The sequence below is a fragment of the Lipotes vexillifer genome, unplaced genomic scaffold (genome assembly GCF_000442215.2).
Source record: "Lipotes vexillifer unplaced genomic scaffold, Lipotes_vexillifer_v1.1 scaffold180, whole genome shotgun sequence".
In the NCBI taxonomy this organism is placed as follows: domain Eukaryota; kingdom Metazoa; phylum Chordata; class Mammalia; order Artiodactyla; family Lipotidae; genus Lipotes; species Lipotes vexillifer.
The window spans coordinates 2835235-2863234 of record NW_006796149.1 but is presented as its reverse complement, the minus strand read 5'-3'; the positions used below and the strand labels follow the sequence as shown (position 1 = coordinate 2863234).

Genomic DNA, 28000 nt, shown 5'->3' with positions numbered 1-28000 from the left:
CCTGTACAGAATTATAACCACAGACATTGAAATATAGCTCTCAGATCTGAAAATGTCTTTATTTTTTAGAAAATGGATTCCAGGAAGGTTAAAAAGCAATACCAGAGGGTATAGGTGCAGAACTGGATGTAGTCATTCAAAGCATTCAATTAAGAATATGGCAATATAAATATCTGAAAAGCATCTCTTAGGTGTTTGAAACAAAATGTATTAGGTCATTCCTAATTAATTGGAGCTTTATAGCATTTCCTAGACAGAAGGAAAACAGTTAACATTTCAAAGTCCTGAAAGCTTTTTTCTTGTTAAGTACATTAAATGGTTTGCCTTTGATCAAATTCCTTCCTTTTTAAACACGGATAAAAGTATTATATAGGTCCACTGTTAAACAGACAACAGGTTGCAAATTAATTCTGGTATAAGGTATTCCAACAAAACTTAGAAAATAAAAGGTGTTGCGGTGGCTCTGGACTAAGTTTAATAGTCATCTCCTCTGCTGACAACTTCTTTACATGTTGGACGCAAAAGTATGGTATGTTCAAACTGTGCTGTATATGATCCTTTAATGTCACATAATGGTGGATATGGATCTACAATACCCAAGTCACACAGATTCTTCAGAGCCATCAAGTATTTACTTTCTCCCAAACGATCCAGCCATCTGCGGCAGAAGGCAAGGGTGCCAAAGTTTTCATTGATGACATTTAACAAGTGTTTTGTTCTTGGAAGCCTAAGACAAGAAAATCCAAGATTAATACTTGGCTAAAAAGTTAGCAACTCATTTCCCTCATTAAGGAAAACTCAAACCAAAGCTATGACTTCACTTAGTAATTAAAGTTCAAAAAGCTCTTTTTTGCTGCCTCTTTCAATATTCAAAAACCAGAATGTATAATACCCAATTATAGATGGCAGATGAATAGGAGACCAGATGAAGGCTACCTTATATTTATGTGTCTATGCATGTGTGTGTTAAATTCCAAGTACAGACTCATCAATAGTATGAAGGTGGGAATTTCCCTTTTGGGGGAAATTTCGGCAGTAAGCTGAAAGACCTGAACAAAAAGTAGACACTTCAACCATCTCCGAAAAGTAAAAAAAAAAAAAAAGTAAATAAAAATATAAAGTTTACCAATGGGAAAATACGAAGAACAAAAACCTAGGAATGCCAGCAAAATGATAATCTCTGAAATTATTACGCCTGTTGGAAACTGGATAAGAAGAGAATACTTACATCATTCTCATCTCGGTTAAAATTTTTAACAGGACAATTTTTCTGCTGAATTATAGAAATCCACAGAACTTATTTTTAGGCCATAGAACTCTGCATTTATGAATGTGCCACTGTGGATGTCTGTCACACTTTTTAAAATGCTGTTAACTGGGAAGAGAAACTCGTCAGTCATATAAAAACTATAGTCTCTCACCGTATTGGCACGTGTCCAACATCAAAATTTTTCATGTAATGTGAACATTCCATATCATCATGAACCACGCCTTTTCCTGTGCTACCAAAGGTTTCAATGGCATATACTTCTCCTTCCTAAAAATATATATAAGGGTCAAGGGTAGAGAAGAAAAATTCAGAAATTCACAACTAATTAAAATTCCCATCTCAACTTCAGGCTGAAGTCGTCCCATACCTGGCAGTCCTTATCTACCTTTTCCTGCTTTATCTCCTTAGCACTTTTGGTCTTTGTGTCGTCTATTAAAATGTAAGCTTTACATGAGCAGGGAATTTTGTTTGCTACTACTGAATACATTCCAGTGCCTACTAAAGAGATGGGCACCTACGAGATGCTCAGTAAATATTCACCAAGTGTTGAATGAACCTTTGACATGCCTCACTTCCACAGCTGACTGAGCCCCAGTCTGACCAGACACAATCTGCACACTCACACAGCCCAATTCCTGTTGGGGTGAGAATGGATGGCAAGTTAATTTTGCTCAACATACTATATACTCAACTACTACTAGCTTCATAGTTTGGTAGGGAAAAAAAAGTCAAAATGCTTCACAAAAGCACAGTGTTAATGGCATACATACCTCCATTCTTGTTGCCTCTCCTCCTTTCACAATGGGCACGGTTTTCCCAGCATGTATTCTATATGGCCCAATTGAATGGCCATTTAGATTACGGATTGGTTTCACTGGCATAACAGGAAAAAAAAAGTTATTCAGGGTCTCTAAAAGCACAAACAGGTATGGCTCTATTAAATAACCCCACATTAAGATAGTTAAATACAAATTGGAAAACTACTGGGATACTGCAATGTTACTGATTAAAAACTAGAAGGAGTAGGGAAAATGATGGAAAAAGAATAAACTATGTGATGAGGACATGATGGGTGGGGGTCCATCTAAGGAGTTATTGTTAATAAAATTACAGTCATAAAATATCATGTATATAAGCATTACAAACATGAAAAATATGTATTTTCATGGTTATGGACCAAAAGGTAATTTGAAAATGAGGATTCTGTGTCAAAATAATAGAAATAAGAAACCTTAAAATTTATTATTACATCAACATTTCAAATGTTAAAAAAGAAAATCTAAACAATTCCAAGGTCCTGGGATCACTGATAGAATAAACAAATTGTTGAGTACATTCACACAATGGAACACTTACTCAACAATAAAAATGAAAAGCTACAGATACACTGACCTGAAATAAACCAAATGAGCAAAAGAAAGCACAATTATATACATACGGTGCAATTCCATACACACACACACACAGTTCAAAATTAAGCATAATTAAACTAATGTTTAGAGATGCATAACAGATGGTAAAGACAAAGAAAAGGAAATGCCAATCCTTAGTACTCAAGATAGTGGCTTATTAGAAGGCGGCTTCTGTAATGTAACTGAGAAGGGGTATATAGAATAGGGGGGGCCTCTGTAATGCTGGCAGTATTCTATTTGTCAAGAGGTAAGGTTAGGGCTTCCCTGGTGGTGCAGTGGTTGAGAGTCCACCTGCCGAGGCAGGGGACGCGGGTTCGTGCCCCAGCCCGGGAAGATCCCACATGCCGCCGAGCGGCTGGGCCCGTGAGCCATGGCCGCTGAGCCTGTGCGTCCAGAGGCTGTGCTCCGCAATGGGAGAAGCCACAACAGTGAGAGGCCCGCGGACCGCAAAAAAAAAAAAAAAAAAAAAAAAAAAAAAAAGAGGTAAGGTTACATAGCTTTTACAATTGTTCAGCTGAAGTTTTACATTGTGTGTATTTTCAGTTTTTATTAAATTCCACAATAAAGGTTAAAAGAAAAAAATCTAGTTCTACAGTGCTAGAATCTTCAGTGTGAGTTACCATTCTTCTAGGGCAGAATTAGGTAGCAAGGTTTTTTTTCAAATCTTTAATAATTACAAGCATATTACAAATTTAGGGGGTGGTACAGAAAAATAAGACTCTTAATTAGCTCCTAAAAAACAACTTCCTTCTTATATAAATGATAAGCTAAATTTATTTTAAAATTCAGCAAGCATTATTATTCCTCTAACACCTGACAAACTGACCCCCCAGGCCAACCAAAAACACATTTAAATAAAAAGATTTCTTAGCCATACCAACCTAACACATATAACTAAGTTACATAGAAGAAGCAGGGCTCAGGGGTATCCATTTTTATAGTATACAGGTTGTGTACAGTTGCAGGCTAATTCTGGAACGAATGGCTATAAAGGTAATTTTCCAATTCTGTAGCTTCTTGATCAAGGTAAATAAAACCACTCCCTTTATGGCCCGGCCCAGTTCTGTTATGTGGTTTTTGGGAATTGCTTCTTAAAGTTCAGCCTATAGTCCATTTCTTCATCTTCCCAATATCATGATCTGTCTATACTGTTTACACTTAAACTAGTAAAAATGAATTGTCACCCTCAACTAAGAACCCTGATCAACAAAATAACTGGTAAAAAAAGGGGGTACCGAAATAATAGAACCTAAAATGTTGCATTGGCTTAGTGGAAGAGGTAAGAAAGTAGATATTAAGGATTCCAACACTGCAGGCTAGAACTGTTATGTGGCGACTAAACATTAAATCAAATTGTCACCTAATATACCTTGAAAGGCAGACCACATGCCAACCAAAGTTGTAGAATTAGGGGAAAATAGAAGGGAAAGATGATTTGAGAGAGACGTGAATACATATTTGTTGTGGCACCGATCTCAAAACTGAGGGTGGGAAACAACAAATATTTGTTGAATACTAATAAATTCCAGGCACTGTCATAAAATTTATAAAACAAAACAAAACAAAACACGGTATCTTGAATCCTATTACAATCAAAGAAACCTGGGTTTCTTAGAGGGACTTCCTTGGTGGTGCAGTGGTTAAGAAACCGCCTACCAATGCAGTGGACACTGGTTCGATCCCTGGTCCGGGAAGATCCCACATGCTGCGGAGCAGCTAAGCTCGTGAGCCACAACTACTGAGCCTGCGCTCTAGAGCCCATGAGCCACAACTACTGAAGCCTGCGTGCCTAGAGCCCAAGCTCCGCAAAAAGAGAAGCCACGGCAATGAGAAGCATGTGCACCACAATGAAGAGCAGCCCCCTCTCGCCACAACTGGAGAAAGCCTGTGCACATCAACAAAGACCCAATGCAGCCAAAAATAAATAAATCTTTAAAGAAAAAAACTCTTTAAAAAGAAACTTGGGTTCTTAGAGGTGACAGAATTTATCTAAACTCAAAGATAGACCTGCCCAACCCCAAAGCATGTTTTCTTCATTAGCCCGTAACACCTCCCATCCAAGTGTGAGAAGTCTTAAGAATTTTTGACTTGTACAGACGTTCCCAGGTTTAAGAATCTGCAAGAGAGCAACAAGGACAGGCTCTGTGTCAGGTCTTAGAGGAAGAACCACTGTGCAGTTGGTAGAACACCACAGTCCAAAAGTATCTACAGGGGAACGCAAAGAATGGTGAATGATGTGAATTTTCTGAGGGACAAGGAAGCGTGAGAGTCTCCATGCTAAATTAGATTACAAAGGAGTCAGGATTTGGTTAAAGGAAATGTAGGAAACATTCTATAAGAAAGTTTTTAAGACACGAGTTACAGAGAGCATGAGCACAGATCAGGAAGGAGAATGGTGGCTGGAGAGTGGTCAGATAAACCCTGGGAGTTGGAGAAAGGCTGGACTGACAACACGAGAAGGCACAGGTGACTCTGGAATTGTGTAACCAGGCACTGGCTGGGAAAGACTAGGCAGCAAGGGGAATAAGATTAAAGGAAGGACACACAAGGAATTAACTGGCCTCTAAATTTTGAATTCAACTTAAAAAAAAGGTGGGGAGAGTCATCAATGAAAAGGGTCTCTGGCTTCTGTCTGAGCCTGTGATTAGTCACAGAAAATCTAGCCTGGGCTTCCCTGGTGGCACAGTGGTTGAGAGTCCGCCTGCCGATGCAGGGGGCGCGGGTTCATGCCCCGGGCCTGGGAAGACCCCACATGCCGCGGAGCGGCTAGTCCCGTGAGCCACGGCCACTGAGCCTGTGCGTCCAGAGCCTGTGCTCCCCAACTGGAGAGGCCACAACAGTGAGACGCCCGTGTGCCACAGAAAAAAAAAAAAATCTAGCCTACATTTCAGCCATCCTGGAATAAATCCCCAGGTTGTCTTCTTACCAGCTACCAGGGTAGATAACAACAATTCCCACCAGCTAGCTACCACAGAATTCCTACCGTGAACAGGTCATTTCCCTTGTTTTTCCTCTTTATGTTCCCAATTCCCAGGAGATAAAGATGAAGCAGCTGATCTAAAGAAAGAACTCAACACTATCTTACAAAATTATTTCTGCCAAGGTCACAGACATTTCAAGATAAGATGCATTTTTAGAGAACATACCTTGATATGTCTTCCCATCTATTTCAACTTCGTAGGATTCCATAACTTCTTGGATGGCCTCACCAACATCACATAGACGGACATCGATTCCAGCACACTAAAAATAGAATCGTGTATACTGTTATTCAAATGCAGAATTTTATAGCAACTTAACTTCTTAATATCTTAAAATAAGGGACAAGCAGAAATGACTTCCTCTACAAAAGCCTTCCATACACTGTATTACAATAACCCACTTAAAACCCTAAGGGTGGTGGACCAGTCTTACATAACCCAAACAGGCTATGAAGTGCTCAAAATATATTGAATGAAATGGTGCTTACAGTTCACATACCTTTATTCCAGTGTTAGTGGCATCTTTTACAGCTTTTAATAATGTATCATATTTGGGATTAAAAGTGACAGTAAAAGCGCAGTCAATAATCCTACCTGAAAGAGAATATTTGTCTTTAAGTTTACTTATTAGCTAGTCAAATGATCTACTTTATAGTATCTACTCTATTAACTAACCTTGCTAGTTAACAGAAACATCAAATGATGGGCTCAGGGGCTTTTTTGGTGGCGCAGTGGTTGAGAGTCCGCCTGCCGATGCAGGGGACCCAGGTTTGTGTCCCAGTCTGGGAAGATCCCACATGCCGCGGAGCAGCTAGGCCAGTGAGCCATGGCCACTGAGCCTGCGAGTCCGGAGCCTGTGCTCCGCAACGGGAGAGGCCACAACAGTGAGAGGCCCGCGTACCGCAAAAAAAAAAAAAAAAAAAAAAAATGATGGGCTCAAATGAAGGCAGCACATCAAGTACCCAGACAGCAATCATAATCAAAGGGAAAAAAAGTGTAAATAAGTTATACAAAGGTTTTGAAATGAAAAAATTAATTCCAGGGTTGGTATATACTACTTCAAGACAGCACCAATTCAATATTCACCCAGGCAGTTATAAAAAAAAAATAAACAGAAACAAATCAAAGTGAGAAAAGCCTGGGGAACTAAGGAACAGCACGGTGGGCAGAGAAAATGTATAGGTCCACAGGACACTAACCATCAGACTAGCTTCTCCAATTTAGTAAAACCTCAGGTAAGTATTTAAATCTAAGCTTTGCTTTCTCACCTGTTAAGTGAAAGTAAAAGGTACTTACCTAACAGGGTTTGGGAGAGAATATAGAAAAGTTAACAATTATATATAAAGGTTGGTAAACTCAAAGGTTCTAAGTAAATGCTTTTTGTTGTTATATGAATAAAAAATGTCTACAACAATGAACTGAATGAGAGGTAAGATTCTATTTTTCATGCCTTGATACAATAGATAATAAACCTCAATTACCCAACAGTTTTCACTGTACTCCACTAAGTAGGATGCTTTAAAGTAAATCTCAAAATCTACCTCAACATAGCTCTACTGAAAAGTGAGGCATCAAGAAGAAAACGTGAGAGTTCAGTATCTACAGCCCCACCCAACAGGGACATGACTAGAGTTTTCAGGAGGAGGGTGGAGTGGGAATTATTTCTAACAACTCACCACTTATATGTGTTCCAAAGTCTATCTTACAGATGTCATCATACTGTAATACTGTTGTGTCACCAGCATTGGGAGTATAATGGGCAGCACAGTTATTCAGAGAACACCCAGTAGGAAATGCCAGGCCTGCATTTAATCCATTCTCTTTTATTAACTTCCGTGAACAGTCTTCCAACTTTTCACTTAAAAAAAAAAAAAAAGGAATTTGTTTACTTTTATGTTCCTACCCGTATATACCTTACAGCTCATCAACTCCAGAAAGTTTACTAAAACTCTTAAATTACTTTCTGGGAATGATCTGAGCACTTTCTGCATGTGACTAAATAACAGTCCTTTGACGTTATGAACACAGTAGTTCATCTCTAAAAAATAAAGAGAATTTAATTCCACTAGAAAACTGGAGAAACAGAAAAACACGATCCACTTTCAACTTGATTTACCAGGAAATAAGACTCTTGACTTAGACTAATTTAAATGCTGATTACGTTTTATTTTCTCAATGCTGCATGTTTTGAATATTCTTGGGATCAGAGTATTAAGTTGCCCTATAGCTTATTATTTCTCAAGGGGAAAGCTGGAGAAATAATTATTTTTATTGATTTCTTCATTGCATCATAAATGTTTTGTGTCCCAGAATTTTCATTTAATACAATTTACTGGAAAGCAAAGTAACAGATTTCCAAACAGAAAATAAGAATCAGTATGTGTACATTTGTACACATGAGAGTACATGAGTACAAAATAGGGTGAATGAAGTTGCAAATGTCCTCTTATGGTTTCCTCATTACATTGACACTACAAGAATTTAGAAAGTATTTCTAGAAGCTTCACTTAAAGTTTTTTGGAAAAGCATTATATAATGAAAGCCAAACATTACAATTGGAGAGTTAGCTCTAAACAGTTTTTTTAATCATGTTCTTACAAAAACATATCCCTTTTACCAGATTTCTATCATTGTCATCCCAGGCTTGATCCAGCTCATGACATATTTTCTAACTTGTCGATGTGCTTCTGCAGCTTCTCGAAAATCGTTCCAAATCTCTTCACTAGCTTGATCTAATGCTTTCTTTTCTTCACTTGTAGTTCTCCAAGCAGCTGTTCGCCTTTATAGTATGCATAGTATAGCATTAGTCATTTAATAAACAGCAAAATAAGCATAACAGCTGAGAGTTAAAAATACACTAAGATATTTTGGACAAAAAATTACGTATTCAGTTTCTTTTATTAAAAGTCGGCAAAGTTTCTGAAATACAAGTACCCACACAGGTACAACCAAACCTAATCAAGTTAAACCTTTCGTAAGAGTCAAGTGAGATTTTATTCATAGTCAGAGGACTAATACCCTACACCACATAACACAAAAGTAGAGAACCAGAAAAGTCAGAAAAGAGTCCTAGAAACAAAGCAGCGGGGAGGAAAAAAAGTCATCCTTCCCCTTGAGGTAATATAAATTTTAAGGATGCACCAAATATTAACATTTAACTTCACCAACAGAGCAAGTACTAATCCAAAGACTTGACCTGGCCGCCTGCATACACCTTCCTCAAAACATAAAATATTATGTGCTTTTGCAGGATTTTTCTAATTGTATATATATTAGAGGTAATCTTCCTTGAAGGAGATGGCTCATATTTTAAAACTGCCAAGGATAACAAAGATTTTTATATTCAGTATTTGCAAATGAGAAGATCTACTGACTCCCTTTTTAAGCAGTATATTTCAAAAATAATAACTGTTTCAAGTGAAAATCTTTTTTAAAGTTATAGCTTTCACAGATTCTTAAGCAATACTGAATACAGAATTCACAAGTCAGTGATCACGGAAGTATAAATTATACTTAGTATAAAAGTGATGCCTTCAAGAAATAACTCTTATTTGCCTCAAAGCCAGTGGTCAGCAAACTACAGCCTGCAGGCAAATCCAGCCTGGCACTTGTTTTGTAAATAAAATTTTTTTGCAACAGGACTTCCCTGGTGGCACAGTGGTTAAGAATCCACCTGCCAGGCTTCCCCGGTGGCACACTGGTTAAGAATCTGCCTGCCAATGCAGGGGACTCGGGCTCGAGCTCTGGTCCGGGAAGATCCCACATGCTGCAGAGCAACTTAAGCCTGTGCGCCACAACTACTGAGCCTGCGCTCTAGAGCCCATGAGCCACAACTACTGAAGCCCGCATGCCACACTACTGAAGCCTGCGTGCCTAGAGCCCGTGCTCTGCAACAGGAGAAGCCACCGCAATGAGAAGCCTGCACACCGCAACGAAGAGTAACCCCTGCTCGCCACAACCAGAGAAAGCCCATACACAGCAACGAAGACCCAACGCAGCCAAAAATAAATAATATTAATTAATTAATTAAAAAAAAGAATCTGCCTGCCAGTGCAGGGGACAGGGGTTCAATCCCTGGTCCAGGAAGATCCCACATGCCGTGCAGCAGCTAAGCCCATGAGCCACAACTACTGAGCCCACGTGCCACAACTACTGAAGCCCGTGCACCTAGAGCCCATGCTCCACAAGAGAAGCCACCGCAATAAGAAGCCCGTGCACCGCAACAAAAACTAGCCCCCACTTGTCGCAACCAGAGAAAGCCTGTGCGCAGCAACGAAAACCCAATGCAACCAAAAATAAACAAAAATAAACAAAATTTTTTTTGCAACATAGCTATGCTCATTCATTTAATATACCATCTATACCTACTTTCATGCTACAACAGCAGAAGTGAATTAACATTCAAGACCTGAAATATTTACAATATGACCCTCTATAAAAAAGAGTTTACCCAACTGCTTTAACTACAGCTCCCTAAGTTAATGCCCCAAAATGCTTTCAGAGTTTCTCTGTGTGTCAGCATCAAGTTAATCATTATTACTTTTTATTGCAGCAGCTACCTGTGCCAACATCTACTTCCTCTGATTTGCTACAAAAGCCCAAAGGAGCTGTCATATGTGAAATTGAGGGTATTTAAGAGTCACAGAGGCTTCTATAGCTTATTTACTGTTTGGAAATATATTTTGGATCTATCTACTGCTGTTATTAGAAAACTGAAATATTATCAGTTTAAGGTCAATTTTAAACCCCTTACATACTTAAATGTGTTATCAATTACTTTTACAGGAATAGTAAAAACTAAGAGGCAACTTGCAATCAAAGTATTCAAACAAACACCCTCAGAGCAGAAAGTAACAGGATAAGATCCTTTAAAAAGTATATTCTCAAGATGTGACTCAACATTTTACAGCTGCAGTACACTTATAGTTGCTCGCTCCATGCCCGGACAGACAAGCCACAATCTCCTGACCTCTAGTTGTAACTCTAGCCCCGTCTCTCCCAAAAGTCCAAAACTCTTTCCTGAAAACCAGGAATCCAAACATTCTAAGAATAAATCATCTTAGGCACAAGAGTACTAGCTTTATTCTCAATCTTTAAGCAAAATAAATCACAATTCTTCATCTTTTACATGGACCATAATCCTGGCACATATACCTACAGCCACACCTGACAGTAAAGTCTGAAAGCACCTTCTGCTTCAAAAGCCAAAGATTTCTGTGGAAAGTAAAAATATCAGCTAATATTTACTCTAGGGTGGTAAGATAAAAGACTATGTCCACAGGGAACTGATGGATATTACGCATGTAGGGATGTGAAAAGGAAATTGGTCATTATCAATTCCCATTTCTTCTCCTCAGTCTAACCCTTAAGATTCTTCAAATCGACTTCTTATAGGTTAAAACATAAGTGTAGGGCTTCCCTGGTAGCGCAGTGGTTGAGAGTCCGCCTGCCAATGCAGGGGACACGGGTTCGTGCCCCGGTCCGGGAGGATCCCACATGCCGCGGAGCGGCTGGGCCCGTGAGCCATGGCCGCTGAGCCTGCGCGTCCGGAGCCTGTGCTCCGCAGCGGGAGAGGCCACAACAGTGAAAGGCCCGCGAAAACCCCCCCCCGCAAAAAAAAAAACCATAAGTGGAATTAAATTTCAAATGCTATTTGACATTTTAGAATCAGAACATAATACAATAAAGATCCCCAATACTGAAATCAATAGATCTCATGACTATCTTACACTTTTGAAGGTTGAATGGCTCTTTTTTTTTTTTTGGCCTAAGGGTGGCATGTGGGATCTTAGTTCCCTGACCAGGGATCAAATCAACACCCCTTGCAGTGGAAGCAGGGAGTCTTAACCACTGGACCGCCAGGAAAGTCCCTGGCTAACTCTTAGAAGCAGTGGATTCTTCAAAAGATTATGGAATGTTCTGCATTGTTAGTAAAGAACTATCAATCAGCTGAATTAAATTATTTTGCTAAGTCTTGAGTTCAAGTTGAAAATCATTAGTGATATTCGAGAGCTTACTGCCAGGGTCTTTAATTATAATTACAGGCCCAAATGAAAGAGAAAGATTATGAAGGAGCCTTCCCTTTACCTGAATTTGAATTTTTGACAGTCTATTTAACAAAAATTTATAAATAAGATGAAAAAAATCATTCTAAGTCATACCAATTATTCCAAAAGGCAGTTAAACTGAGAGTCAGGTGAGGCATGCTTTAAAAAAAAATTATGTCTGTAAAACAAAACTATCAAAACAACCGCTTGAAAGAGAATCTTTATAGGAAGTGTTTATAGAATATATAGGGACTTCCCTGGTGGTCCAGTGGTTAAGAATCCACCTTCCAACGCAATGGACATGTGTTCGATCCCTGGTCAGGGAACTAAGATCCCACATGCTGTGGGGCAACTAAGAGCACAGGCTATACTAGAGGGCTCATGTGCCACAATGAAGAGCCTGCATGCCACAATGAAAGATCCCACGTGCCACAACTAAGACCCAACGCAGCCAAAAATAAATAAATAAATATTTTAAAATAATAATAATATAGAGTATGTAAATTCTTTGCACCTCTTTGATATTTCTGAGTCTTTTTAATATTTCATCACCTTTACTGGTGGATGTATTAAAAGCAGAAAAATAAAAGTAAAATCAAAAGATACAAAGGTATCTATTAATTTCTAATAGTCATAAATGTTTCTGAACTCATTGCACAGATAACTTAAAAGTGATTTTAAGTGCATTCCTAAAGCACTATGACACATTTACAAAAACCATCTAAAATGCATACCTATAAAAAAAATGCATATCTTTAGCCCAGAAATAATTAAGAATGATGCAGATATGACACCAATTCCTTCCTCTGGAAACTGGTATTTAAAGAGAAAAAAAAGGGAACTCCCTGGCAGTCCAGGGGTTAGGACTCTGGGCTCTCACTGCCAAAGGCCTGGGCCCAATCCCTGATTGGGGAACTAAGATCCCACAAGCCACGAAGCACGGCCCAAAAAAGAAAAAAAGAGAGAGAGAGAAAGCATGTTTAACTGCCTATAAGAAGAAATTATAGTTGATCCCCAGCTGGTAAAGGAAAATTCTTCTTATAGAATAATGTCAGCAAATAAATGTAGAAGGCATGACAGAATTAGAAATTCACCATTATTAAGTCCTCACAAGATAACTGATAAAGCAAGGATCATCAATGGATATTAAAATAATTAAGTGAAAGGTTGTTAAAAAAAGGATTTTCCAACAGTACCAAAGTATCCCACAGATTACCTGGAAACTGCAAAAAGAACAAAGTACCTTTAAAAAAGAAACAGCTGGCTGTCACCACATTAACCACGTGATCAAATACAGTAAAATAGTAGACAGTAAACAGTGGTTTTAAATCACAGGCAGAATTAAGGAAATTTTTACTTTCTTCTTTTTGCTTATCTGTATTTCCTAACTGTCCTATAATGAACATGTATTGCTTGTAAAATTAATAAGCGTCTCAAAAAACTGCCTACTGAATTTAGAAATATATATCAAGAATTTCAAAATAATTCTTTGTTCTATTTCTAGAGATCTAGAAAAAGGGAAAAATCAGATCCAATTAACATACCAAGATGTTCATCACAGAATTTTTTTCTAGTGGCAAAAAATTGAAAACAGTACTAATGTTCAAAAATAGGGTAATAGCTAATAAAGTTATGCTAGATACAGAACAGCATTATAGCTATTAAAATTGGCTTCAAAAAATTTTAATGACACAGGAAATGTACGCAGAATGTTAAACGTTTTTAAAGAGCAACAACCATCCTAGTAAAAACTGATTAAAAAATTATGGATTTCCACACGTAAGGAAGATATTCCTAAGGAATGAGATATTTACATTCTCAAAATAATTTCCCACAAATTACTAATTACAAGAGGAAAAACAATAATGATATAATAGAGAAACTGGTTAATACCTTATCCAAGTGAAAGAAATTGACATCATGTGCCTTAATATTTGACAACCGTGAAAAGGACACAATATCTACTTATCTAGTAACCCACCCCAAAATGCACAACCTACTCTCAAATACTTCAGAAAAACTGTATGTGTACAGATTCACCAATATAACATTTTTCCACATTTGCCTTCTATCTTTCTATCTTCCAAGGAGAAAATGGAGTGTTATTTGTATATTATACATAATATAAGTGTCATATTCCATTGAGATTAAGAACGATAAAGCAAATGTGACAAAATGTTAAAGATACTCTGAGAAAGGTATGCAGGAGTTCTGTGTACTAGTCTCACAGAATGGAATTACTTCTGTTAAGTATGAAATTACTTCAAAATAAAAAGTTAATCAAAAGTTAACATAATGCACTCAACCTGGGTGGCAGTTACACAGGTAAGTTCTATGTGATAACTCATGTAATTTTCAATCAAGGAAGGCAAGGTACAAAACTATATTTAATACTTTACCAAATCCGTAAGAATACTGATTGTAATCTATTTGCAGGTAGTCAAAACTGATTATATGAATCTCAAAAAAGTTGAGATTTATTAAAGAACAAACATAACCACAGTATCTTAATTTCTTTTGTATTTCTCCAGGACAGCACACAACATTGCTTGCAATATTTAAGAAAAGTATTATCCCAAGAGATATTATAATATATAATTAATATCTTCCTGTATTGTTTCAAAAACAGAACTTATTCCACCTATACAATGTTTAGTTTGCATTAGAAAATGACAGCAAAAAGGAAAAGGTAGTTTCTAAGATTTACAAAAGCTCAATTATTTTTTCTTGAATTAAACATGACTACAAGTGTTCCACCATATTCATGTTGTTAAAAATATTAACAATGGGGCTTCCCTGGTGGCGCAGTGGTTGAGAGTCCGCCTGCCGATGCCGGGGACACGGGTTTGTGCCCCAGTCCGGGAGGATCCCACATGCCACGGAGCAGCTGGGCCCGTGGGCCATGGCTGCTGGGCCTGCGCGTCCGGAGCCTGTGCTCCGCAACGGGAGAGACCACAACAGTGAGAGGCCCGCATACCGCAAAAAAAAAAAAAAAAAAAAAAGTTAAAAAAAAATATATATATTAACAATGTGTTAACAAGTATAGGAAATCTATGGCTTTCTTCCCCTTTAGCAGTAAGAAAACAGAAATGGAAATGGGAATAAAAATATCTCGTTCACATCAGTAACAAAACAATAGAACACTTAAGAACAAACTTAACAAAAAAGGGACAGGACCTACATTTTTTAAAAAATCAGAATAAGGTGGAAAATATACTACGACAATGGAGAAGTCAATGTGATACAACTGTCAGTTTTCTGAAACATACATAAATATGATGTGATTCCAATAAGAAAGGCATTTTCCGGTGGGTATGTGTATTAAAACTAAAAATATCACCAAAAGTAGCTGAGAAAAGTAAAAAAAGAACTGTTTGGTTGGGTTGTGTGGCAGAGGAGAAACAAATGACTTATCAAACTATCAAAAGAAACAGTATTAGTATAGAAATAGACAAATAGATGAGTGGAACAGAATAATACAGAAATTGGTTCCATTATATAAGGATAGTATATGGCAAAAGTGGTCATTCAATTAAATAGTATGAACTACTTAAGAAATAATTCTAGCACAACTAGCTATCCATTTGAAAGAAAGTAAAATCAGCACCCCCAACCTTAGACAAAAAATTCTAGACCAATTAAACATGTAATAAAACAAAAAAAAAAGAGTTTGAGAAAACAGAAGAGACTGCTAGGAACCCAGAAGTACAAAATATGAATATATACTGTTATATAAAATCTTTAAATGTCCATCAAAAGACAAATGGATAAAGAAGATGTGGTACATATATACAATGGAATATTACTCAGCCATAGAAAGGAACGAAATTCGCTCATTTGTAGAGACATGAATGGACCTAGAGACTGTCATACAGAGTGAAGTCAGTCAGAAAAACAAATATTGTATATTAACACATACATGTGGAATCTAGAAAAATGGTACAGATGAACCAGTTTGCAGGGCAGAAACAGATACACAGATGTAGAGAACAAATGTATGGACACCAAGGGGGGAAAGTGGGGGGTGGGGGTGGGATGAATTGGGATATTGGGATTGACATGTATACACTAATATGTATAAATAGATAACTAATGAGAACCTGCTGTATAGCACAGGGAATTCTACTTCACTTCGCTGTACAGCAGAAACTAACACAACATTGTAAAACAACTATACCCCAATAAAAAATAAAAGTATAATCTTTAAACTTCTGCAAGAGCAAAAGAATAAAGCCAATAATCAAAAGATGCTCAAAAATCACTAGCAATCTGGGAATCATAAAGTATTAATATATTCTTTGATTCAGCAATCCCACTCCTGGAGAACTATCACATAATAAAACTGCCAGCACATAAGGAGATATATATGTGTATTCCCAGACACATATATATGTATATATACATATATATGTATATACTTAAGAAAGATCTTTATTGCAAATGGTTTATAACAGCAAAAAAAACAACTGGAGGCAAAGTGAATGCTCATCAATTACAAAATGGTGGAATAAAGTACAGTATATTCATGCCACAGATTATGAAGCCATTCAAAAGAATAACAGAGCTATTCTGATTGACTTAGAGGGACTTCCAAGATGCAGCCCTGATGAGAAAGGCATGGAGGAGGAAAGTGTGCCTACGATTCTGTTTCTGTAAACAAATAATGACCAAAACACTCTCCTTACACAGAGATAGATGTACACATACATGAGCATAAAACATACGGAAGGCTACCAGCTAGGTGGTTACATGGGTCGGGAAGGAAGAGGAAACAAGCAAAAAAAAAAGATTATATTAAAAAATAAGTGTCATCACATCATATGTACTATGAAAATTTATGTAATTAATATAAAACTGCATGTTTGTGACACTTTAAAAATAAATGTTTTAAGACAGGGATAGTGACTGATGTATTCAAATTCAAACAAAAGATGCCCATGCCATAAAATATAACATCATGTTCCTTTCTAAGTTTAAAGAAAAACAATGATGTCTTTACAGGTCAAAGAAACAGTGCTACAGTAGAAGCTTTCTTAACCAACTATTGCAACCACTGGATTAACCAATGCTCCTGATCCCCCTGTAAACCATACAGACCAATGCCCACTGTAGTCTGAATACTAGTGGCTAGGTTCCTGTTTTGAATAATAATAATAATAATAGCAGCTAACACTTACCTAATGCTTACTATGTGTCTGTCACTCTTCTAAATGCTTTACATATATTATTCCTCACAACAACCCTATGAAGAGCTCATTTTATGGATGAGGAAATGAAAGCACAGACATGATAAATTACTTGCCCAAGTCACAAAGCTAGTAAGTGTTAGAACTGGGATTCAAATGCAGAGTTAGGTCCCAGCTTCCAGGCTCTTAACTAGTCTACATAATGCCACTTCAAGTGTCTGCTAACCAAGTAAAATGCATTCTTTCAGAACACTTCCAAGAATCAGGTTATCTGTGCCCAAACCTGTGTAAGTCATCTGTACTTGTTATTGTAATTATGTAGTTTAATTATACATTACATAAAAAGAATTGTTTCTATGAAAACTAAATTGACTACTCAGAGGAGTTTCAATAAAGGCAAGTCGTCAAAAAATACTTCTGTCAAATGGAACTGTAAATGATTTCAGGAAAAAAAAATGTAGATATAGGCATCAGCCTGCAGATTACTTAGTTCTTACTGTTCACAGAAACTCAAAATGGAACAGACCAGAAAATGCATTATGGATTCAGCCCATGGAAAAAAAAAAAAAGTGGAGTTCAATGCAGTCCATGCTCAAAGATCAAGAATGATGAAAAACAAATGTTTGTTTTAAGTTAACTTTTATCAATAAAGATTAACTAACTACTGGTCCCAATCATTTTGGATAAGAGGGCTTCTACTGTATCTTCTCTGCAACAAATTCATAAGCTTTTTTATTAAGGTAGTGGAGCAAAGTCCTAAGAAAAATCAAATCTGCTTTATTGCTAAACTACAACTTTCAAAAGTCAAACTGGAAGTTATTTTATGATCCTTACCCATCTTGTGTGGGTGGGTACTCGCATTCTTGTCCTTTGGGAAATACACCATTAGGATACAGGTCACATATTGGAACTGAGGGAGGGTCTGTTTGAACTTTTGCTGTGAGATACAAATAAAGCATTAACTTCTGTAGTTAAAAACAAAATTAAGCAGTTAGCATTAGTTTTTCTCAGTTCCTAATTGCTATTATATGTCCTGACTTTAAGGAACCTCCCTGGTATCAATTTACAGTTAAAAACAGAAGATATTTCACCAAATAGCCACCTCCTGATTTATAATTAATTACTTGGGAATAAAAATATTCAACTCCTCAGAACTCCATTATGTATTTAAACAGTATATGCCTTGGCACGAAGAACACTTCTAATGTTTTTGTCTTCATTTACTATACTGGAAATGGAATAGCATACAGAGGCTGGCTTTTGCAAATAAAAATCAAAGAAGCAACAAGAAAATAAAAAAGAAATCCTATAGCGATAAAGTAAAAATATAAAGCTATTATGTTTAATAGGTAAAAAACTTATTCCAAGGGTATATTATGTATAAAAGTTAGTACACATAGTATGTATATTATGTATACATACATACTTAGTATGTTAGTATGTATACATACCCCAGGGCTAAAAGACTTTAGGTAGCCATATACAAATTTCCAGATACTTGAAAAAAGTTACAGTACTTAGCGTATGTTTTAAGGACACATTATTTCCCAAACTACATTCTAAGACACCAGTGTTCCAAAATGCTTTTTAAAAATATTTAGAGATGTGTCTTCTAAAAATCCATTTAAATGCGTAAGAACTAGCTCTTATATAGTTCTTATTCTACAAAGAACTTTCTTTTAGTAACAAGTGCTGTATCCAAGAAATGTCAGGAAGTTACATAAGACTTAATTTATGCAATAATATATGACTTTCAATGTATACCTGCAGCATGTAACAACTACTGAGTTGAAGTGTGTGGTTTTCTTTTGATTTTAACCAGTCTTATGGGTTTTTATCTGAAATTTTAACACATATTTTAGATTTTTTTGTTCTGCAATGGGAAATAAAAGGATGCATATAAAGAAAAATTTGACAATTTACTGAGCCAAATCATTTATCTACAGAACCATTTTTTGGTTCCCTCTTTTAATCTGAATATTCAATATTTCACAAACACCCACCGTTTTCCTCTTTTTTATGTAATGCTTAAAAGTGTTCTACGGACAAATAAACTTGGGGAATGCTGTTTTAGGTTCCTCCGAAGAGGGAACGTTTAGAATTTGAAATCAAAAACGACCTTAGAGGTCATCTAATTTAGCTTCACACTCAAATCCAGGAATCCTCTAACACCCCTGACGGATGGCACTAAGTGCCTGACAGCGGAGGCAATCACTATTCCCAAGCTAAAATACATTCATTTGGGGAGAACTGTAACTGTTAGAAAGCTCTTCCAACACTAATCTCCCTGTTACTTTCATCTGTTAGTTCTACTTAACTCTTTGCAGTTAAAAAAAATTTACTTTTCATTTCTACTGCTTCCTTCCTCTCTATGATGAGAAACCACTTTAAGGGATGTGGTTCTTAACACTTTCACTCATATTCATCAACCTTGTCAGTGTTCCTTTTAAGTTGGTACTAGAATCGACTTCTATTAATAGTTCAAATAAGGTACAATTAGTATAATACACTGTTGATTCTAAAAATCCTACTGCTACTGAAAGGTTAAGATTCCTAGCTTTTTGGTTCACACTGTATAAGCACACAAAATCCTTAGGATTCTATCACCTTATACTAACTTTATATATGCTTATTTAAATTTCAGCTTGTTAATATTAGCCTATTGTCTGTTTTCTTTTGAAATCTTGATTTCTGTCAACCAAAGTATTATCATCCTCAGCTTTATATTTCATCTACAAATCTAATAAAGATGCTTTTATATTGTCCACAAATTATTAAGACCAAATAAAGGACTCAAAAAGTTCATTAGAGAAAAAATAAAGAATTTGTCATTGAAATAAGTTGAAGCCTAGCCTCTACCACTTATTAGCTGTGACTTGGACAAATGCCTAAATGCGCCAAGCCTCAGTTTCCTCATCTACAAAATGAGGAACTAGATGAAATCTTGGATAACCTTTGAAACTTATATTGTACTATGTCCAAGTTATTATCTGAAACTATGAATAATTATAAATATCTGTATTGCAGTTATTGTTAACTATCACTTACAATTCTCTCACTTTATAGATGAGGAAAATGAGGGCAGTAAACAGCCCCTGATTACAGTATTTGGCTTATTTCATAAGTGATTTATGACAGCCTACACAAATAAGAGACATTCAAAGCAAATCAGAGAACAAAAATCAAAACACAGAAAGAACCTAAAATAGAACCTGAAATAAGGCCAATACAAAACCAGATTTGGCTCTAAATCCTCTAGTAGCCAATATCAAAAAAAAAAAAAAGCTAGGTTATTTGCATAGTTCATGGTGCTTCTGCAATAAAACACATTAACTACTCAGGAAAAGCACAATTATTCTTGATACTAAGACCAGACAAAAAAGGGTCTCTCAAGACTGCTCATAAAGAAATATAATGAACAGTAAGTTCAACAACATCCTCAGAGGAGGCACAACAAAGGCTGATGGCATCATAATAAAACATCTGTCAGTGGAAGAATTCTACCAAGGGCAAATACAAAGCAGCCTCTTAACGCTCCTCCCTGCTTATCTATCCTCATTAGGAAGCAATTTTAGAGTATTTGGAGAAATAGATCTTTCTCGAGCCAATCTCAGGTAATACGTCTCACAAGCACACTATGAACAATTTTTGAATGGAACGAACATGACATCATAATACCTGGAGATTCCTGGAATGCAAGTAATCTGTGCTCATTAAATACAGATTATGCTAGGGGCAGAACTGACATCCTGAGTAGAAGGATCTAACCAGGATAGATGCCTGACTAGAAAGAAGGCTATTCCATCTCCACCTAGAGACATATCAGGGGAATGGCTGGCAGAGTCAATAGCTTTCTTAAAAAATAATTTAAGTATTTCAACCCAGAGATAAAAATGAAAGTCAAACCCTCAATATTCTCATTCATAAAATTTCAGCCTAAAGATTTTAAAGGAAGGTTTAGCCAGACACTCAATGGTCTCCAATAACCAAAGGGCATCCAAGATTAGAACTTGTTCTCATTCTCAACCCAAACTTTATTCCCCGAAACTATACAGTCTCCCCTTAGTCTCCCTAAGAGCTTCCGGTCTATGAAGATGTTTGGTTATATCGTTTATAGAAACAAAATACAAGTAGGATCATATTTTAAGTGAATTTGAAATACTACAATACATGTTATTAATAAAAATTCACCATACACACAAATTTTAAATAATGGGACTCCTCATTAAATATTCGTCAAGAATCTCGTAATATCAAAACTGGCAGGTGAACTGCAAACTATGTTTATCCTATTACCACTTGGTGGCATTACTTTAGTCATCACTGACAAAACTATTTGAATTATTCAAATTTTAAATTATAAAGTTTTTAGGAACTCATCCCTAACATGCAGTAAAATCCAATAAATTTATTATTAACATCCCCTGGCTGAATACAGCTAAAGAAAGTAACAAGACTGTTAAACCAAAGTACTTGCCAAATAGCTGTGAGTTTCACTAAATTCTACCTCCATTAAGCCTACATTTATTTCCCTAACATATACCAGGATCTTAAGCAACTTCAAATCTACTCTTCAAACCTGCTGGTTAATAACCACTTCTAATTTGGCAAGTAGGATTAACTAAAGACACTAACGTCCTCTCTTCTTCTTCTTCTTTTTCTTCTTCTTTCCAGTTGCTCCATCTCCATCACCATCTCCATCTAAGAAAAGACATGTCAAGTTCACTTAAGCCTTATAAGCAGAGGGACGAAACAAGCACAAGCAGACAAGTACACGTACACGTACACACACACACACACACACACACACACACACAGTGCATCTTAAATAGCATACAACAAAGCTGACCCAATACTCTTAGAACTTTGTATATTGTTAGCTTTAAGTATCAGAATTTGACTTGTGCAATCAAAAGCACTAGTAAACTTTACTTTGACTTACTCTACTCAAAGAATTAAGATATTTTTAAGAATAAAACATGTATTAAATAACATCTTCTTTTTTTAAAGCAAAGAAAAAATAACTAGTGTTACTGAAATACCTGTAATAATGACTATATGACTTCATCTGAAATAATAATAGTTACAGTTTATGTATGCTTTGCAGTTAAACACCTGTATTTCATGACCTCATGTGACCCTAAAGCAACCCTATGAGGTAACAAGGAATGTTTAAGGGACATGCCCAAGATAATCCTAACAGATAAATAGCAAAATTGAACCAAGAATATCACCTGATTCCTAATCCAGTGAGAGGTAAATGGGGTCTCATATTTTAAAATATCTTTTCCTGGGACTTCCCTGGTGGTCCAGTGGTAAAGAATCCGCCTTCCAGTGCAGGGGACTCAGGTTCGATCCCTGGTTGGGGAACTAAGATCCCACATGCCGCGGGGCAACTAAACCCATGCGCCACAACTAGAGAGAAGCCCACACGCCCACACGCTGCAATGAAGGGCCCATGGGCCACAATGAAAGATCCTGCATGCCTCAAAGAAAGAAGATTCCGTGTGCCGCAACTAAGACCAGACACAGCCAATATAAATAAATAAATAAATAAATAAAATATCTTTTCCTGCATAGTTGTTATTAGAGAAAGAGTTCTCCTTCTTTCTGGATCAAATTGCATACAAAAAAATTTCTACTTCTCCTAGGTTCATAGTTTTCAGATTTTCAAAAGAACCTGATGACCAAAAATAAGAACTATTTCAAAAAAACAGCTGGCAAAAAAACACACAAAATAGCCATGATCTGTCAGTTTTCATAACAACTTTGCTTGAAGCTCAATGACCATACACTTAAACTTTGAGAAAAAATAAAGAATACAATTATGACCAAGATTAAACAGTGAGTTAAAATATTTTAAATAAAGGTATCAAAATAGACCTAAGTGTCTGAATTACTAAAAATGTTGCTCAATAAATTTCAACAATCATTTCTGAAGTATGCTAATCTACCCACAAATAACTAAAATAACTAAGAGCAAATAACTAGGATATTCATTAAGCTTATTTTGGTAATCATTTTAATGATGTATCTAAGTCAAATCATTATGCTGTATACCTTAAACTCACACAGAACTGTATGCCAGTTATATCTCAATAAAATCAGAAGGAAACAAATAATGAATGAATAAACAAATGAAAGACGGGAAAAAAGTTGCTCAAAAGCTCCCTCAACGAATCGTCTCATAATGAGGCCAGTTTGCACTGTTCACTACACTTTGTCCTGCCCCAAAATGGTCTCTTTTGTTTGGTTTTAAGTCCCATTCCTTCCAATGAGCTTTCCATCAGCATTCAGCCCACAATTCCACCTCCAAATTTCAATAAATTTTACTGCAGATACCAGTATATCTTTCCAACTCTATATTTTGTCTCTCCACAATAATCAGTTTTCCTTTAGAAAAAAGATATTAAAATATTAGCTTTCCATCCTCTCAAAGACTTCTTACAACAGTTTATTTTATTTTATTTTTTTTGCGGTACGCGGGCCTCTCACTGTTGTGGCCTTTCCCGTTGCGGAGCACAGGCTCCGGATGCACAGGCTCAGCGGCCATGGCTCACGGGCCCAGCTGCTCCACGGCAAGTGGGATCTTCACGGACTGGGGCACGAACCCGTGTCCCCTTCATCGGCAGGTGGACTCTCAACCACTGTGCCACCAGGGAAGCCCACAACAGTTTAATAGTACTGGTTGATCCTGATTATCAAAATGAATTAGGAAAGGGCTTCCCTGGTGGCGCAGTGGTTGAGAGTCCGCCTGCTGATGCAGGGGAAGCAGGTTCGTGCCCCGGGCCGGGAAGATCCCACAGGCCGGGGGGCAGCTGGGCCCGTGAGCCATGGCCGCTGAGCCTGTGCGCCCGGAGCCTGTGCTCCACAATGGAGGAGGCCACAACAGTGAGAGGCCCACGTACCACAAAAAAAAAAAAAAAAAAAGAATTAGGAAAACAATGAACCCAAACTGGAGAAAACTAAATTCCTAAATATTTGATAGTCCTAAAATCTTCTTTAGTACACTGAAGATTTCCATTCTGACAAGCAAAATTTCCTCATTCAATGTCAAGAGATTCATATAACTTTGCAGAGGTGTAATGAAACAAGGCAGGCATTGTCTTCAAATTAGCACTGTGATTGATATTCTACACACACTGGGTCAACAGCAACCTATTATATTACCTTGAATTTACAAATACCTTTCTTGTTAAGAGTTCAAAATATGTTTATAATCTGAAGCATAAACCAAGGCAGAATGGACAAGAGATGTGCTTAAGGAAAAGGAAAAGCTTAACTATTCCCTTGAATCTGGAACCAAGCAGGACCCTGTGGGGCCTTCCTGGGGACAGACCCCAAGTCTCCCACCTCTTTTGTAAAAAAGCTTTAGACTCTTAGGCTTTCCCTGAGTTCCAAGGAGCAAATTTAATCAGAGACATGAGAAAAATGCAAAAACAAAGGAAAACAATCAAACAAGACTAAATAATAATAGTTTGGCCATTAAAAACAAAGGACATTTAGTTTCTCCTCAAGGGCTACAGATAGTATCTTGAACCATATCCTTGAGTTGGTTTGCAGATACTAACCCCCCAAACCAAGTGGAAAAAGTTAGCTGTATGCTGACCACCAGCACACAGACTCCAGATCAGTTGAAACCAGAAAACTAATAACTGAGATTCCCAAAAAGTCACCCTGTTACTGCACAACCAACCAATCAGAAGAATGTCCACAAGCTGATCAGGCACCTGGCAACCCTCACCTCTAATACTGCCTTTAAAAACCCTTCTCTAAAAGCCTTCAGGTCTCTTGGGCATGAGCTGCCTATTCTCCTTGCTTGGCATTTTGCAATAAACGCTGTACTTTCCTTTGCTGCAACCTGGTGTCCGGGTTTGGTAACAATTCTTGGCACTTTTTCCCACTAAATTTGACTGTAAGCTCCCTGAAGGCAGAGAATTTATCCTTCTAAAGGAAAAACAACTGCTCTGCATTATCCTAACATGATAAAGTACACCACGTACTTGTTGCTAAGGACTGTAAGGCATAAGCCCAAGCTGGCAGTGCTTGAGGCAGAACAGTAGATCATAGCAATAGATAACTAAGAATGGGGAAGCCCCATCTCCTCTTCTGCCAAAAGAGGCTGTAGAATAAAAATAGTTCTCCTAACTAAACACTCCCTCCACTGTCTTACTGATAGCGTCAATTCCTACAATTCCAAGAGTTGTTGTCTTTAAAGAAATCTTTGGCAAAAGCTCCAAAATACCGCAAGGATCTGGGGTCAGGAAATTCATAACAGATTTGAGAAGCACTCCAACATGCTCCTTTGACAATAAAGAGAAGTACCTTTGATAGAGTAAAAGGAATAGACTTGGAATCAGGTGCTAGGTTTGAAACTCTGGCTCTGTTATTCTACACAAACTAGCTGTGTCACATTGGGCAAATCATATAACTATCATTTCCTGTTAGCTTGGTTTTTGTGAGGGTAAAATGAGAATGGATGAAAGTATCCTAAGATAGTGCCTAGTACATATTAGTTGTTCAATAAAGGTTAGTTAAATAAACAGTCATTCAATTTTATCTTATTAATACCCACTACTCAGCCTTTTGTTAAGTACATTTTTAAAGTTGAGATCTGTTATTTGAGCATTCAACATATCCAACTTTTTAAAGAGTTGCTAATAACTAAATACATTTTCCTTTTCACCTGTGACATTGAGGCTTTAACACCAGTTAAGTAAAACATCAGAGAATATTGGACTATATGGACAAATAAGCAACTTTGGTTAAAGAATGCCATATTTTCTTGCTTTCCTAACCACAAAAATCAAATTAACCATTTACCTTCATCGTCATCAACTCTTTCTTTCTCTTCCAATGCTTGTCTTTCCAACTGTCTTGCTACCTCATCAACCGAGGCTCCTGATTCTTTATCAGGTTCCTGTTGCTCTGCTGATCAAATATAATAACATAAATCAAATCTAATAAAGATCTTCCCACTAGAATATGTTCTAAGGACTCTAAAAAACATGTTAAGTCTTCCTGATAAGTGTTCATAAAACAAAAGCAGAAACATTACTTGAAGCAGAATAAACTTTATTTAATGACAGAAAAATCTTCCATATCTAAGTGGTACTGCCCATTCAACAAAATACTCATTACGCATTCTCTGTGCTAGGAGCTAAACTGTAAGTTGTTCCCTACTCTTAAGTAGTTTTAACTTTTTTAAAGTATTTAACAATTAGACTACAACAAATAATTTATTAACCAAGCAAGGACTTAAGATGGGCCATAAATGCTGAAGGCCTTAGTAAGAGGATTTCTGTGGGGCCCTGGGGGCTTCAGGGGTTCAGGAAGAAAGAAATTGTCAAGCCGGGCTGGGTAAAATAAAAATAAGTAGGAAAAGACATTCCATTACTAAAAAACAAACTTCTCCAACAGCTAAGCACAAGAGCAGGCCCTGCTGTAAAAGTGATAAGAATGTAGCTATATGAGTAATATGTATGCGTAAAAAGAGGTAGTATTACCATGTAGCACATAATGAAGTGACATGCTGGCTACGCAGAGAATTCATCCTGAGAGATACAACTGTTAAAGATATATTAGGGTCAGTCTGCTAAACACCTTAAAAGGACAAACTGAAGAGTCTTGATTTCATCTGAAAGCCAGGAACTGCCACGAGACTATATCCTGGGATTCAATTTTGCTCTGGAAGCGTCCTAGCCCCTACAGCTCTCCCTCTTCAACTCCCATCTAATCAAAATTTCAAAAGGATACAGGTTAACCCTCTCTAACCTCTCTCAACTCCACTTTATCACTTCTGCCTTCTCCACTGTCCTCTCACTTTTTCTGTGGCTGATTTTAACAGTACAAATAACTCTTCCTAAAACCAAGGCCTTGATGCAACAAAAACACTGACTTCTCACAATCAAACAATTAAGTTTCTAACTCATAATATAATCCAACTGAAAACTTTCAGCTGTTTTCCTTGCCTTACCAGTAGATTTAGAAAAGCTCCATTCGGACCCACAGAATATCCCACCCAGACTGCCTACAAGTGGCATCATAATCCAGGCCTAAAAGCCCAAAAGCTTGACGATACTGTGGGATTAGGCAGGGGAAGAGTCGCACCACCACCACACATCCTGCTATTACTACTCAGTAACAAGAGCGCGCGTGGGCATTCACACACATACACACACACCCCAAAAGGGCTGCGCGCCACACAAATCTCTCCGTAAACTGGGATGGTGGGGGGAGGTGCTGCTGAGGCGCTAAGACTCGGTTACTCCACCCCCAACCCTCGACGAAAATATGTCCCACGTTGCTCCAGCAAGGAGGCGGCAGTATGGGTCAGAACTAGATTTTTGAGGAGGCCAATCCGCGAGGAAGGTGAGAGGGCTGGGCCCTGGGCACGGCTTCAGGTCCGTCGCACCGTCTGCGTGGGAGCTAAGCGCCGGCAATGCAGGGGCTCCGGCGCAACGACCCCACAGAAGCTGAGGCACCCTCTTCTCCACCCCTCCCCCACCAGGTCCCTAATACCACGCGAGGAGCCGCCTCTCCCCGGGACTGGGAATCTGCAGCTCGGCCCGGACACACGTTCTGTCCTGGGAATCAGTCCAGGATTCTAAGTCCCTAGTCCCTGTCAGCCCCGCCGGGCCTGAGTCGAGCCGTTCGGCCATCCCGGCGGGGACTGGGAAAACATAAAAACTCCCTTTACCTGTGGCAGCTCCTTTACTCTTCTTCTTCTTCCGTCTTTTTTTCTTGGCCGCCTCCTCAGCCGTAGAGGCAGCTCCCTCCTCCCTGTCGTCTGGATCCAGGTCGCCATTCAGGTGGCTCCCGCAGGACGCTGCCTCCTCCACACCCGCCATGTTGCCCGAGAGAGCGCCAGGAACTAAGACAGGGCGGCGAGAGCCCGCTCCTTCTTCACCCACCTACACCAGCGACGCCGGAAGCTGCTCTCGATGGTAGGGCGCGGGGAATGCTGGGATGGTGGAGGACTCGACTGTGAGGATTGCGCGTGGAGCTGGGCCGGGCTCGCCTCAGGCGGGCGTGGCCGAGGAGGTCGGGAAAACCGCGGGAAACCTGACCCCTCCCTCGTCCCGCGCCTCGGGCAAACCTGCCA

The 28000-nt window shown here is 37.9% G+C and overlaps 1 protein-coding gene across 3 annotated transcripts; it reads right to left on the bottom strand.

Annotated features, from left to right (window-relative positions):
- Positions 1–40: 40 nt before the first annotated feature.
- Positions 41–27878, bottom strand: METAP2 (methionyl aminopeptidase 2). Of its 3 annotated transcripts, none has more exons than XM_007468215.1 (11): positions 27596–27878; positions 25720–25827; positions 21532–21597; positions 17731–17833; positions 8281–8442; positions 7340–7521; positions 6163–6257; positions 5829–5925; positions 2041–2144; positions 1422–1537; positions 41–727 (listed from the first exon to the last, which is right to left on the bottom strand). In XM_007468215.1, the coding sequence occupies exons 1-11, from the start codon at positions 27744–27746 to the stop codon at positions 475–477; spliced, it is 1437 nt and encodes a 478-aa protein (XP_007468277.1). In that variant the 5' UTR covers positions 27747–27878; the 3' UTR covers positions 41–474. The 3 variants fall into 3 exon arrangements, with proteins under 3 accessions (XP_007468277.1, XP_007468278.1, XP_007468279.1); XM_007468216.1 differs by having other exon boundaries at positions 43–727; positions 25720–25824; positions 27596–27805; XM_007468217.1 differs by having other exon boundaries at positions 85–727; positions 17731–17764; positions 27596–27844.
- Positions 27879–28000: the final 122 nt, after the last annotated feature.

Excerpts from the sequence above, each read along its gene's own strand:
- METAP2 (XM_007468215.1), bottom strand. The coding sequence starts at position 27,746 with ATGGCGGGTGTGGAGGAGGCAGCGTCCTGCGGGAGCCACCTGAATGGC. Across the intron at positions 21,598-25,719 it reads AAGAGTTGATGACGATGAAG|ATGGAGATGGTGATGGAGAT; the intron begins GTAAATGGTTAA and ends GTCTTTTCTTAG. Across the intron at positions 17,834-21,531 it reads GAAGAAGAAGAAGAGAGGAC|CAAAAGTTCAAACAGACCCT; the intron begins GTTAGTGTCTTT and ends TGTATCTCACAG.